At 36.7% G+C, this 13,211-nt stretch overlaps 4 protein-coding genes across 4 annotated transcripts in view; 2 read left to right on the top strand and 2 right to left on the bottom strand.

Annotated features, from left to right (window-relative positions):
* LOC100633218 (trimethylguanosine synthase-like) overlaps positions 1 to 5,625 on the top strand; it is a 7,516-nt gene extending 1,891 nt beyond the window's left edge. Inside the window, exons 4-12 of the mRNA XM_019999403.1 lie at positions 508 to 1,737; positions 1,945 to 2,054; positions 2,104 to 2,170; positions 3,883 to 4,459; positions 4,548 to 4,679; positions 4,733 to 4,857; positions 5,081 to 5,175; positions 5,247 to 5,325; positions 5,388 to 5,625. Coding sequence (XP_019854962.1) covers positions 508 to 1,737; positions 1,945 to 2,054; positions 2,104 to 2,170; positions 3,883 to 4,459; positions 4,548 to 4,679; positions 4,733 to 4,857; positions 5,081 to 5,175; positions 5,247 to 5,325; positions 5,388 to 5,495 — 2,523 coding nt within the window. The 3' untranslated portion in view covers positions 5,496 to 5,625. The remainder of the gene's footprint in view (positions 1 to 507; positions 1,738 to 1,944; positions 2,055 to 2,103; positions 2,171 to 3,882; positions 4,460 to 4,547; positions 4,680 to 4,732; positions 4,858 to 5,080; positions 5,176 to 5,246; positions 5,326 to 5,387) is intronic.
* A 292-nt stretch (positions 5,626 to 5,917) lies between these two features.
* LOC100632456 (40S ribosomal protein S26-like) lies at positions 5,918 to 7,147 on the bottom strand. The gene is made up of 5 exons (XM_003388278.3): positions 7,064 to 7,147; positions 6,927 to 7,019; positions 6,797 to 6,881; positions 6,620 to 6,750; positions 5,918 to 6,133 (listed from the first exon to the last, which is right to left on the bottom strand). Exons 1-5 carry the CDS (start codon positions 7,064 to 7,066, stop codon positions 6,035 to 6,037), a joined length of 411 nt encoding a protein of 136 aa, XP_003388326.1. The 5' UTR covers positions 7,067 to 7,147; the 3' UTR covers positions 5,918 to 6,034.
* A 203-nt stretch (positions 7,148 to 7,350) lies between these two features.
* Positions 7,351 to 8,783, top strand: LOC109583895 (uncharacterized). The gene is made up of 2 exons (XM_019999402.1): positions 7,351 to 7,953; positions 8,008 to 8,783. The coding sequence occupies exons 1-2, from the start codon at positions 7,416 to 7,418 to the stop codon at positions 8,679 to 8,681; spliced, it is 1,212 nt and encodes a 403-aa protein (XP_019854961.1). The 5' UTR covers positions 7,351 to 7,415; the 3' UTR covers positions 8,682 to 8,783.
* Positions 8,753 to 13,137, bottom strand: LOC109583894 (uncharacterized). The gene is made up of 7 exons (XM_019999401.1): positions 12,669 to 13,137; positions 10,904 to 10,941; positions 10,717 to 10,849; positions 10,399 to 10,581; positions 10,045 to 10,093; positions 9,493 to 9,779; positions 8,753 to 9,140 (listed from the first exon to the last, which is right to left on the bottom strand). Exons 1-7 carry the CDS (start codon positions 13,029 to 13,031, stop codon positions 8,868 to 8,870), a joined length of 1,326 nt encoding a protein of 441 aa, XP_019854960.1. The 5' UTR covers positions 13,032 to 13,137; the 3' UTR covers positions 8,753 to 8,867.
* Between the last annotated feature and the right edge of the window lie 74 nt (positions 13,138 to 13,211).

Raw genomic sequence — 13,211 nt, 5'->3', positions numbered from 1 at the left:
CCGAAATTTCTTATACTATGTATGCATGTAGTATTTTTTCAAAAATCACTAGGAGGGAATTCTCAACCTTTTAATTTTTTTCCTGATACTTAAAATTATAAATTATACTTACAAAACGTATTTGTATAGAAACTTTGGACTATGATCAAAATTGGATTTTAATTGATTTTTAGAGTTGCTCAAAAATTCAACCAACGACCATAAATTTTGTCAATAATGAAAAGGAGACAATTCTCCATTTTAAAAATTTATTTTGATGTATATACATGTACTTATGTTGTATGGAAAGTTTGAGCAGATTTTAATTAAAATTGGATTTTTTATGAATTTTTAAAGTTGCTCAATAACTGTATTTATTAGTTCTTAATTGTCAACTCATGAAGTATTTTGCTCACTTAGCATGCTTTGTGGGAAACCTCGAATATGCTTTAATCATGTACATGTAAAATTAAATTGTGGGCAACTCACAATTTATTATTATTATTATTATTGTACATGTATGTGTAGGATGATGGTGCCTATCATTATGGTTCTAATAAAAGATCCAGCAGTAGATCAAAGAGGCAGAACATTAGAGCTTCATCAAACGAGTGGGCGGTAGGAGCACCAGCTGACTTATCAATTAACATGAGCAGTGACTATACAGCAGTTGATGATACTGGAGCAAGTGATATAGTCGTCAGTGCACCAGTCGATATGATGGGTCCATCAGATGAAGGAGAGGGTGAAGGAATAGAACAAGAAATGAATGCGACAAGAGAGAATGAAAGCAGTGATGATAGTAATCCACTGCTGATGGACTATAGGATTGAGTCAGAAGGAAAAGAAGGCGGGGAGAGCGATGATGAGTCATCAGTTGCCTCAGATGTACAGATTGATGTGACGCAGTTTGATATTAACTGGGACGATGTGAGGGAGGGCAGGGCAGCTGGACTACCCAGCCAATGGGAGGCGGTTGAAGTCACTGAATGTGAGGAGGGAACAGGAACACAAGAGCTGGAGGAAGAAGCGGAAGAGAGAGGAAGAGTAGCTTCCAAAGAAGAAAAGAAGAAAGGAAGGGCTTCCAAAGAAGAAATGAAGCTATACCGTGCTCTGAAGATAAAGGCAAGAGCATACGCTGACAAGAACTGGCAGTATTACTGGGAGACTAATGGACCAGCCATACTGGCTGAATCATGGAGACAGCATTATCCAAAGATACCACTGAAGCATGTGGAGGTGGTGAGCGGTATTGGGTGTCTCTGTGAGTCTCTAGAGAGAAAAATGCAATTGGAAGCAACTGTTGAGAGGGAAGAGGACCAACCAGTGGCTGAGGCTGAAGGAGGGAATCATGAACATTGTAATGTAGAGTCTGGTCTAGTTGGAGAAACCACATTAGCAGCTGGACTAGAGGAGACAGAGGCAGTAGAAGAAGGAGAAATTATTGAAGCTGCCAGTAGAATAAATACAGAGGAGGGGTATTCAAATGTCATTGGTTATATTGCTAGTATGAGGGATGAAGAGGTTCTCTGCTTGTGGAAAGAGTTCTACAACAATTGCTACTGGTACACGTTTGAGGTATTCACTCAAAATAGTCTCACAGAAGAAGACACTAGCGAACCAGAACTGAGTATTGGGGAAAGAGTAGAGGAGGAGGAAGTAAGAGGAGAAGGAGATGAAGGATTTGATGTCATTGAGGATTCGACAGATAAGTTTGATGTTTATTCCAATGAGAATGAGGATACTCCTACATTAAAGGTACAGGGACTAGTTTAAAATAACAGAAAAATTGAACCTAATTTATTTGGAGATTTTGAGCTATGGGCATTAGAAAATATGGATAATTATTACCATAATTTAAATAGAGTAGAAATTATGAGCAATATTACTATTATGATTGTCATTGCCATACTTTACATTACTGCATTAATATAATCAGTTTTATTAATGAGACTATAATTACAGGGGCAATCGAGTCATACCTCACCTTACACTGAGCTTGAGAGGGCAGTGTATAATGTCAAGAACTTAGGATTTTATGTTGGGACTGATGTTGGAGTTAATCCTCATACAAGGTACATGTACATGCACTTCTTAATAATGATTTATTATGCTTCCTTTTAGAAAGTTCAAAAACTTACTCTTCAAATTGTACAGACAGTCACAAACATCAAGACTTTCTAAGCAAGAGGTGAGCTGTAGTAATAGGATTGCAAGGATTTATAAGTAGAGGGAGCCATTTTAAACTAGAGTTAATCTGACATAGTATACTGTACTGTGTAACTATTGGTAAATATGAATTTAAAATGTTTTGACTTGATCTTGCCAACTTTTGACTTAGTTTTGCATTATTGAAAGTCCCATTTGATATAGTATTGACTACATACATGTACACCCAATGACTAGATAAGGTAATGGTAATAATATGTAATGGCAATAGTGAAGAATGGTGTAATATTAATTGAAACAAAGATATTTGTTGTAGATTTGTGATAGTATTACGGCTGGGCCTTAGGACCATGTGGCCGTATTGTAAATCAAGTTTAATGTGGGGAACAATAGCCTAAACCCCTTAAAAGACATGCTGCTATAATATTAGTAGTACATGGTATTTCATCAGAAATGACTAGGAGAGAATTCTCCATATTTACAATTATTTTCTGATCGATATACATGTATTCATGTTGTGTAAAAAATTTGAGGCGATTCCGATCAAATTTGGATTTTTTATGAATTATTTCAAGTTGCTCAAAAATTGGGCCAAAATCCCTGTACTATAGTACAGGGTAATTGGCCAGATTTTGTCAAAAATGACTAGCGGAGAATTTTCTATTTTTATAATTGTTTCTGATAGATATACATGTGCTTATGTTGTGTAGCAAGTTTTAGCTGATTCTGATCAAATTTGAATTTTTTATGAATTTTTAAAGTTGCTCAAAAATTGGGCCAAAATCCCTGTACTATAGTACAGGGTAATTGGCCAGATTTTGTCAAAAATGACTAGGAAAGAATTCTCTATTTTTATAATTTTTTTCTGATAGATATACATGTACTTATGTTGTGTAGAAAGTTTGAGGCGATTCCAATCAAATTTACATTTTTTATGAATTTTTTAAGTTGCTCAAAAAATTGGCCAAAACCCTGTACTATAGTACAGGGTAATTGGCCAGATTTTGTCAAAAATGATTAGGAGATAATTCTCCATATTTATAATTTTTTCTGATCGATATACATGTACTTTTTGTTGTGTAGCAAGTTTTAGCTGATTTTGATTAAATTTGAATTTTTTATGAATTTTAAAAGTTGCTCAAAAATTGGGCCGAAATCCCTGTACTATGGTACAGGATAATTGGCCAGATTTTGTCAAAATGACTAGGAGAGAATTCTCTATTTTTATATTTTTTCTGATAGATATACATGTACTTATGTTGTGTAGAAAGTTTGAGGTGATTCCGATCAAATTTAGATTTTTTATGAATTTTTGAAGTTGCTCAAAAATTGGGCCAAAATCCCTTGGCCAGATTTCGTCAAAAATGACTAGGAGAGAATTTTCTATTTTTATAATTTTTTTCTGATGCATATACATGTGCTTTTGTTGTGTAGCAAATTTGAGCTCATTCCGATCAAATTTGGATTTTTTAATGAATTTTTGAAGTTGTTCAAAACTTGGATTTGGTCAAATTTAATCAAAAATTGTATCCTTCATTTTTATAACTTTTATCATCAATATACACATATACATGTTTTACCTTGTGTAGAAAATTGAACTGATTTTGTGTATGATTTTTGTCTAAATGGCTACCTTAATTTCTCCATTTTCTGATGAATTAGTAAATGATCATACTATTCTATGCTGTACTATAATTTAGTGCCATTTTTATTTTTATTTATTTTTATTATTAGAGTATAAATCATGGTATTGTTAGTAAAGCTGGGCAGCTAATAGCAAGGCGTAACAATGCTGTGGTCCTAAAGAAGAAACCAAAGAAAAAGAAGAAATCGAAAAAGAACATGTCAAGTGATGGAGCAGATCTCTCAGTGAGCATGACTTCAGAATATGAAGTGGTTGATGACACAACTGGCCAGACTCAGTCCTATACTACAGAGACTGATACCCGTTCCACTGAAACTGAGACTCATACTACAGAGATTGATACCAGTACCACAGAAGTCGAATCGCATCAGGCACAGCTTGAGGAAGAGGAGGAAGCACAAGGAGAAGAAGCAGGGGAAGATGTTGTTGTTTCTGAGGAAGAGCACATTGATGATGGTAGTCAGACTGAACCACCTTCTGCTGATCCTGTTGAAGTAGCGTCTGCTGATCCTGTTCTGTTTGAGTCATTTGCTGGTAAGAGTGTAGCCTTCAAGGATCATCTTCCTCCTGCTACGTCCCTTTCAAGGGAACATTATCTGGCAAAGTATTGGTCTCAGAGGTTTAGACTATTTTCCTTGTACGATAATGACATCAGAGTAGACCACGGTAAGGAAGGATGAGTACAACAGATTTTATTTTGATAACTTTTGTTTTACTTCCTATCTTTCTCTCTCTCACTCTCTCTTTCTCTCAGAGGGTTGGTTTAGTGCTACACCAGAGAAGATAGCTTCCCATATTGCTGAGAGGTGTCAGTGTGACCTGTTGGTTGATGCTTTCTGTGGCGTGGGCAGCAATGCAATACAATTTGCATATACCTGTGAAAGAGGTAAGAATTACATGTACACAATGTTTGTATTTATTCTGTATAATCATTGTTAGTGATTGCTATTGATATTGATCCAGTGAAGATTGCTTGTGCAAGACACAATGCTGAGATATATGGAGTAGCTGATCGCATTGAGTTTATATTAGGAGATTACTTTGATATAATGCCACACTTGAAGGTAGAGTTAGCCATTCATTTGAACTCAATCATTTTCATTCTAACCAATCTTATTTGCTTAATACCACACAAATAAAGTTTCACTGGTCATGTAATTGTCAATTTTGTGATTTATGATAATAATATTGTTGTTATTATTGTTGTTGTAATTTTAATTATTAATTGTTTTTATTAAATAAAATGAATAAAAACAATAAATATTATTTTTTTCATTCATGTTGTAGTGTGTTGATGTAGTGTTCATTAGTCCTCCGTGGGGTGGACCAAAGTATTTATCAGCCGAAGTATTTGACCTTGAAACAATGGTCTCATTAAATGGATATCCTTAATATTAATATTGATGATAATTTATTACTTTTGTACTTTTTAATTTCCTTAACCAATTCACACTGTCAGGGTATTTGAAGTTGCAAGACAAGTCACTCCACACATATCTTACTACCTACCCAGGAACATTGGAGTTGATCAGGTAATACTTGCCATTAAGAATACAAAGGATTGATTGTACACACACACACTCCCCCTTCATAGTTAATGAGTATGGTATCTGCTGGTGAACCAATTGAGCTAGAGCAACAGTTCATGAATAGGAAACTGAAGACCATTACAGCTTATTTTGGTGAACTAGTAAACACGTGATATTATTGAGCCACACCATTGAATCATTGACCCCAATAGACTCACACATTGTATGATATTAATGAACTATTGATAGATTTGTGTATGAGAGCACAATTTTATTTTATTATCTGAAACTGAAAACTTCCTACATGGTTATTACTAGAATTTAAGGAAGTTTTGTATAGTTGGCGTAAAAGCAAAAATTGCTTAGATGATCTAACCTCTTGATGTAAATAACGCTTTGAAGTTTATTACGCAAGTGACCAAATCATCCACAATCCACGTGTGGCCAGTTATTATGGTCGAACTTTGTTTTTGGGAGTGCGAAAGCCCAACTTTGTGTTTTCGTTCAAAAAGACTATGCTCATATACTCTGTTATTATTTAAGGCTGAGTGAAAGAGAAAAGCTGCTATACAGTCCTACTAATTCTGATTGTTACTTTTATTCTTTGAAAACGTGAGGAAACACAATTTCTTTAATTTATTAAACTTGAAAAAGACATTATAATATCAAACTGTCTCTCCATCTACAATTCAATTCTTTTATTAATTCCCTGCTATGTCTTGATAGGAGCTGAGGGTTGCTGGGGGCCACTGCCACCACCAGTTCCTCCTCCTCCTGCTCCTCCCATCTGACGAGGTGGCTGATCATCAACCTACAATTTAAAATAAAAGCAACAAAAATTCAGTTACTTGCAGAATAAAACACCCAGTGAGCTAAACAGCATGCTTCATGAGGCTGACAAGCACTACAATACAGTACATGGTATTTTTAAAATTCATAAAAAATCCAAATTTGATTGGAATTAGCTCAAAGTTGATACACAACATAAGAACACGTATATGTATCAGGATAATGGAGTATTCTCACTTAGCCTCTTTTGACAAAATTTGGCCAAAGACCAAAGGATAGCCTTTGGTCATTGGCCAGATTTTCTAGCAACTTCAAAAATGGCGGAATGCTCTGATTCACAAAAATTAAATCAAGACAATTATTTTTGGGGCAGATCCACAAATCTTTTATCCCTTAAAAAGTTTCCATACATGCAACGAGGCAACTCAATACTAGTCTCGTGTAGCCAGACCCATCCCCCTTTTTGACTAACTCAATACATGTATGCCAAAAAGATTCTATAACTTACACGTGGTCTAAATCTTGGAGGTGGTGTTCTATCACGTCTAGCTTCCCTTGACCTGTTACGGACTATCTTACTGTGGATAGCACAACTGATGCAATACATCAACTTGTGGTACAACTTGGGAAGAGGATAGCCTAAGGGCACGTGTATAAAGTAGAGACTAACAGTGTTCTAACATACTGTCATATACTGAAGCTTCAGCTAAATCCCTCACAGCAGCCGCCTCAACTATGTTCCTGATCACAAACTTCTTGATGGCTTTGTCCTAAGAGGATTTCAAGTATAAAAGCACACAAGGTCGTTGTTCTACCTTTGGTACGCATCTGGCACAGTTGGTACACCTCACGTGTTGTACGTGTCCTCTCCCGTGCTTTGATCGACCACAGTTCCTTCTCTTTTGAGTCTAGAAATGAAGATAGATGAGGGTCTAACTACTCTATAACTCACCATTTTTCTATGGAACAAAAAGATTAGTTGAGAAACATGTGTTCGCTCACGTGACGTGACTATGCAAGTTAAGGTACTACTTTTATCACCGATCTGATCTGTGTAATGAATCTATTGCTGAACTGATGATTTCAGTGATACTGATAGCTGATACGGTATGACATATCATGATGATCTGAGCTGACTTGACGATAAGTGACGTAAACAAAATGTAATTTATAATTTATTACGTTTTTATTGACTCAATAAAGTTATAAGAATTAATTATTCAGGATATACACTAGACTACAGGGCTCTATTGTCTATTGTAGATTCTGAAGTAGGCTGTCACTGAATCTAGTTACAGTTAGCAATGAATGATCCCAATAATCTCTTTGACCGTCCCTTGCCTACATTTGATGACTGTTCCATAGACATTTCCTCCTATAATAATATAGTGCATGATATAATGCTTGGAAACAAGGAGAAAAACTTGAAACGTCAAGATTTGGCAGCAACAAATAAGCTAGGAGTGGGGGTATTCAAGGCTGATGAGGATACCAGTGCATCAAAGAAAGCAATTGAGGAAGAGAAATCAAAGGAAGATGAATCAAAAGAGAAGAATGCCTGGAGACATATACCTACTTGTGATATGGATTGGATGATTATTTCGTCCTATGGAGATCAATTTGATCCTTCTATTGAAGTTACTTATAAGGAACAACAAGACAATGATAGCAATAGAATGATATTAGCTCGGAAAGAAATGGAAGATATGCTTGATGTTTGTAGTAAAGACAAAGGACTGTTTCTGAAAGATGTCTGCCCTGATTTTCCTGGTGTTCAGTTTTCTAAAGAAGAACATATGGAAAGAATAAAACAAATTATGTTGTCAAGCCAACAAGAAGGAGGTAAGATTTAGGATTAATGGTAAGACTATCAATCAATATTGCCATTTTATATAGTTCTCATTTGGTATACTGGTCATAGTGAGAAGGATACTGGTAATTGGTGTTTCAAAGACAGAGTCATATCATTTCAAGATGTCTTTGGTCTCTACATGGATCACATGAGAGGAAAGCGTCTCACCATTATATCTGATTGCAGTTATTCTGGTAATTGGATCAAGCAGTGTGCTGAGAAGCTGGATGAGATTGGTATCCCTGCTTGTGGTCATCATGCTAGAGAGCAAGGAATATTACTCAAGATATTCCCCTCTTGTAAAGCAAATGAAAAGGCTACCATTAATTGCTTTGCTAAAGAAGGCGTTTTTGTCAGTGATGGCTTAAGATTTCGTTGTAAGACCATGACATTAGGTCAAACCTCAGTATGGGGTGATTTTAGAGTATTGTGCTGTAGCAGTGAATCAGGTCCATGTGACATATCCTCTAAATGGTGTGATCGGTTGATGGCAAAGAACCAGCTCTTCAAAGTAACAGGTAAAGATCGAGGCCGTCCAGCTTGGCATTACGTATTAGTTGATGAGGATAAGCTTGAAGAATTCAATACTTTATTCCGTGATGAAGCTAGACCACGAGTTGATGTTGCTGAATACGGGAAGGTTCTGAAATCTGGGTGGGGAGAGAATCCTCCAGAAGATATCATTGATAAATTTAGTGAATATTTTATAAAATATTAAATCTATCTTTTATTGCAGTACCTTTTGACTAGTAAAGAAATTATTATTTTTGTGTAGTTTTTGTTTGCATGATGTAAGTATTAACTTTGTGATTGATATTAATTAACAATTATAACTTGGACATGATGACAAACAATAATTAATAAACACAATAACAATGATCACTGCATGAACACATTCTATGGATCATACTCTAGTCTCAGTGTGACTCATACTACCACTGTGGTGTCTGGGCAGTGTGCTTGATCCTGTTTGATGCTGAGTGGTGGTAGTACTGTTCTGATTGTGAGACTGGTGAGGGTGAGGCAGTGTGTGGTGACTGTGACTACTGTGAATCACCTCTGTGCTGTTGTGTCTTTGTGGCGATGTTAAAGATGGAGGTAGGTATAAGGTATCAAACGAGTTCTGTCTCCTCCTCGTTGTGACAGTGTGAGCTGAATTAGGTCTCCTGTGCAGTCTCTAATTGAAGAAAAGAAAAAATATAATCAGTGAGTTATGTACATTTATTACGTTGTTATTTCAAAATAAAATAATAGAAACAAGTATTCAAATCTTCATTCCAGTGGAAGCATACTAATTCATAAGGTCAAATTACTTAATTGTATTTTGTTTTGTGAATTCATACTTAGAATATGTGCTATTCCTGGCATTGCATGAGTAAGACAATTAGAATAATGGTACACCACTTTTAATCTGAGTGAGTGAATGAGTAAATTAACCTTAAAATATCAACATTCATGACATTTTATATGCAAGATAACAAAGTTAACGCTAATAGCCACATTTTACTACAACTACTAATTTCACTTACTGATGGCATCGATTGATCCATTGCCATTTGATTGAGTATTGCTTTCTTTTGCAGGTGCTTCTGTAACTCGTGATACTTCTGATATAATATCTTAAACTCGGTCTCTAACCAACGACAGTCTCTCTCTAGTTTATAGCAGCGATCAGAGCTGTGCTGGAGTTTGATCTCAGCCTCTTGTGCTCTCATTTCTGCCATCTTGAGGGAGACACGGAGATGCTGGTCTGAACTCTGTAGACACTCAAGAGATCTCTGTAAGTCATTGTTCTGTTTGTGGAGTGTCTCGATAACTAAATGGAAGAGAGCCACAATAATGAATAATAAAAGGGTGGGAAGGAGGAGGAGAGAAGAAAGGCGGAGATTGTGGGCCGTTATTATAGTCTTATGGCTGATTAACCACATCAATATCAGTCTGTTGTCATTGCTGCATTCTGTGTGGTCTTCTTGTTTAAAAACAATGACAGTAATTCTACTATATAGGCCCTCACTTGTAGGGATTAGGATAATGTGTTTGTGTGTGTGCTTGACTGTGGGTGGCTCTGGACTGTTTAGTACCTTTATCTTGCATTAGGTCACCCATTTCCTCGTCACAGTCTTGTCTCACCTACAAGTACAAAAGTTATTATGTAATTTGAGCCATACATGTACATGTACATGTACATGTACACTACAGCTTCGTGTGCATGTACACAATTTATACATGTAGGTGCTAAGTGGAGGAGTCAACTGAGAGTAGTTACACACCTCATTGCTTTGCCACGCTGTACAAAGCTCATTCATTCATGTATGTAGTATAGCGTTTTAATGATTGTACACTAGTGTATCATATTTGATTTATCCGATTCTATTTGATGTGGTGAATTTGATTGACTGTACGATCGAATACAAATCATCTTGTTTTTCTCTTACCAGTATTTCCAATTGATTGTGGAGCATCTCAAGAGCCTCCAGTCCCACGGAATGATAGTCTGCTGATTGTACGGCAGTTTCAAAGAGAATAGGAGACTCACTGGCTGACATCATAACGGGATCACTCTGAGCTGGACTGATCGCTGGAGGTGATTTGTCTTGTAGTGTTGACGATGGCAAGGACTAAAGGATAAGAGGAGATATGATTAATAAAAGAATGAATAAGAAGAGAGGAGGAAGAGGAAGAAGACAAAAATGTAACAAGGAAATTAAACAGAGAAAGAGAATGTTGGAGGAGAGAGATTATTATTTTCTTACATCTGTAGTGCTGTCTTCTGGTATGCCATTGTCTTCGGGTGAATACGAGTTTGTGTGCCAAACAAGTTGAGGCTTTTTATCCGTTCTTAATTTCTTCCAATCATTCCTTGGTAATGTTGCTAAATGATATATCCTATGTACACAAATCATTTATTTATCAAATATTTTCAATTTTCAACTGATTTACCTCTTTGGTCTTTCTTCTCCATTTTCAGCATAGAAACTCTACATAATAAAGAGAAAGAAAGACTGTAATCTTCATACAATAACACATGCACAATATAGGCACAGGTTAGTTCCAACAATATTGACATAATTATAAAATACTTGTAAATGATACTATAATCGTGTACATGTTCTGTTGATAATTAAGACACAAAGTCATGCATAAGACATGTTCCTGCTAGCGGTTGTGACTTCATTGGACCACAATTAAAGTTTGTTATGCCACACAATGAGCTACAAAGCAGGTAAACTACTACGAGCAATTGTACTAGTACTTGCGCCCACACATTATTAATCTATAGCAGAAATATTGTCACACACATTTAGCTGACTATATTAGGTAGAGGACTAGCTGCGATGCGATACACAAAACGGTAAGCCATGTAGGAGCACTGGACACTTGTAGTACTTGTTCACTTGTAGTACTTACTGTGTATCAGTAGAAGCTATGCATTGTACAGTGAGTAATTTCATTATGATGAATTGATCCCATTCTTGTTCGATTTCTTTTAATCATGTCTTACAAGTACCACACACATACATACAAAGTGAGAATGCATGTAGAGAGTGTTAATATCAACGTATGCACACACACATAGCAATAATGTTGTACTCACTCACCAAAATCTGTACAGCAGACTATGTGTCTGATAGTAGGAATTCACACTCGCTCTATGTTAAATGTAAATACAATTGTTTTTCATCAATACGAGGTTTGTTTGCTTTTAGCTATTGACTATTCATTAACTAACATACTCTTCAGTGTTGTTGTATTGACTATTAGCTGGCATCAAGTTTGCTTTAATGTAAATACTTGAAAAAGGGAGTCCAAGCTGGCCAGCTCTTTTATAGTGTCTGTGTAGTTTTAGTGTTGTTCGACTGTTGAGGTGTGTAAGGGACTCAATGAAGGTAAAAGCTTCATTACCGTCCCGTGTTTTGTGGAATACAAATCAAACATATCGACACTGTTGACAGACAGTCCCGGGGTTATGTGTTTTTGTATTGATCGATTGGCTCAATTGCTTCTCTTTCTTACTCTGTTGACATCAACAGCAACAGCTTTCACAATCTCAAAATAGGGAAGCATATGAAAATGTATATATTAGGATAAACAACTAACAGATCAGCAGATGCAATGATAATAAAGTGTGCCGGCATTAAGCCAGTGTAAACAATTATTTTTCTGTCATTTGTGGCTAACATCTGGTGTGTGTGTGTGTGTGTGTGCATCACAAGTAAAATATGTAGACTTTTTCTTTTAAAATATTTTACTAATTAGTGTACACTTTAACTGTACAACCTCATCTCCGGCTAGACAGAGATAGGGAGATGCTAGTGATATTATTGTACTCTGAGACTGATATCAAATTAATGGCCATACAAATCATCATAATACTATCGTTATTATCATGAGGTATATCAGCCTTGAACACTTTATAAAAATTCATAATATTGTGATATCACTTCAAATAAAACATCCTGAAATGTAAACCCTCCAAGGCCTTCATGCAAAGCAAATGCATGCATAGGGAATATTGAGCTATGGAGTGTGTAGACGACACAAACAACAGTGTTCTTGTTGTCTTACTCACTTGCTAACATACAAATTACCATTAGAGGGTGAATTTGTTATGCTATAATGCAGACACAACCCACAACATGCCCTGAACTCTAGGTACAGGTGCAACACTCCGACATGCAATGTGATATGTGTGTCAAGTCCTCACAATTTCCTCTGTATCAGATAAAGATCCATGTTGGTGTTCAGTCTGTGGAACAGGCTCTGATCCATACCCTCCTCCCTCGAGGTCCAGCTGTGCAGGTCCTTGTTTTCCACCACGGAGGCTACCGACTAGCATTTTGAGAAAGCCCCGAGGCTTTCCAGCCTTTCCCAAGCGCTCCTTGGAGTCGCTGTGAGCCAGGTGGAGGTCTGGGGAAGCAGGGGAGAGCTGCTCGTCTTCGCTGGCGTTTGGATTCATCAGTAACAGGCTGTCGCAGTCTTTCTCTTTAGTAACAGCTCTTTGCTGATAGTGGCCACGGCTGGCTGCTTTCGCCGATTCACTCCTTTTGATGGGTGCCTTCGTAGACATTTGGTCCCAACCCTCCTACTTATTTATAAAAGAAATAGCTACTATGGCAGTTGAGAGAGTTCTCTTGATTGCTTGCTTCAATGCTTGTTGCCTCGCTGAGCTGCGATTTAATGCAATGGGAGGGGCTTTATCTCTGCAATTTCCATGCGTGGGCGAAGCAGCTATGCGTGGGTGTGGCTT

Source organism: Amphimedon queenslandica, unplaced genomic scaffold (assembly GCF_000090795.2).
Source record: "Amphimedon queenslandica unplaced genomic scaffold, v1.1 AMPQUscaffold_13271, whole genome shotgun sequence".
NCBI lineage: Eukaryota > Metazoa > Porifera > Demospongiae > Haplosclerida > Niphatidae > Amphimedon > Amphimedon queenslandica.
The sequence above is the reverse complement of the archived record's forward strand: the minus strand, read 5'-3'. Positions and strand labels throughout refer to the sequence as shown.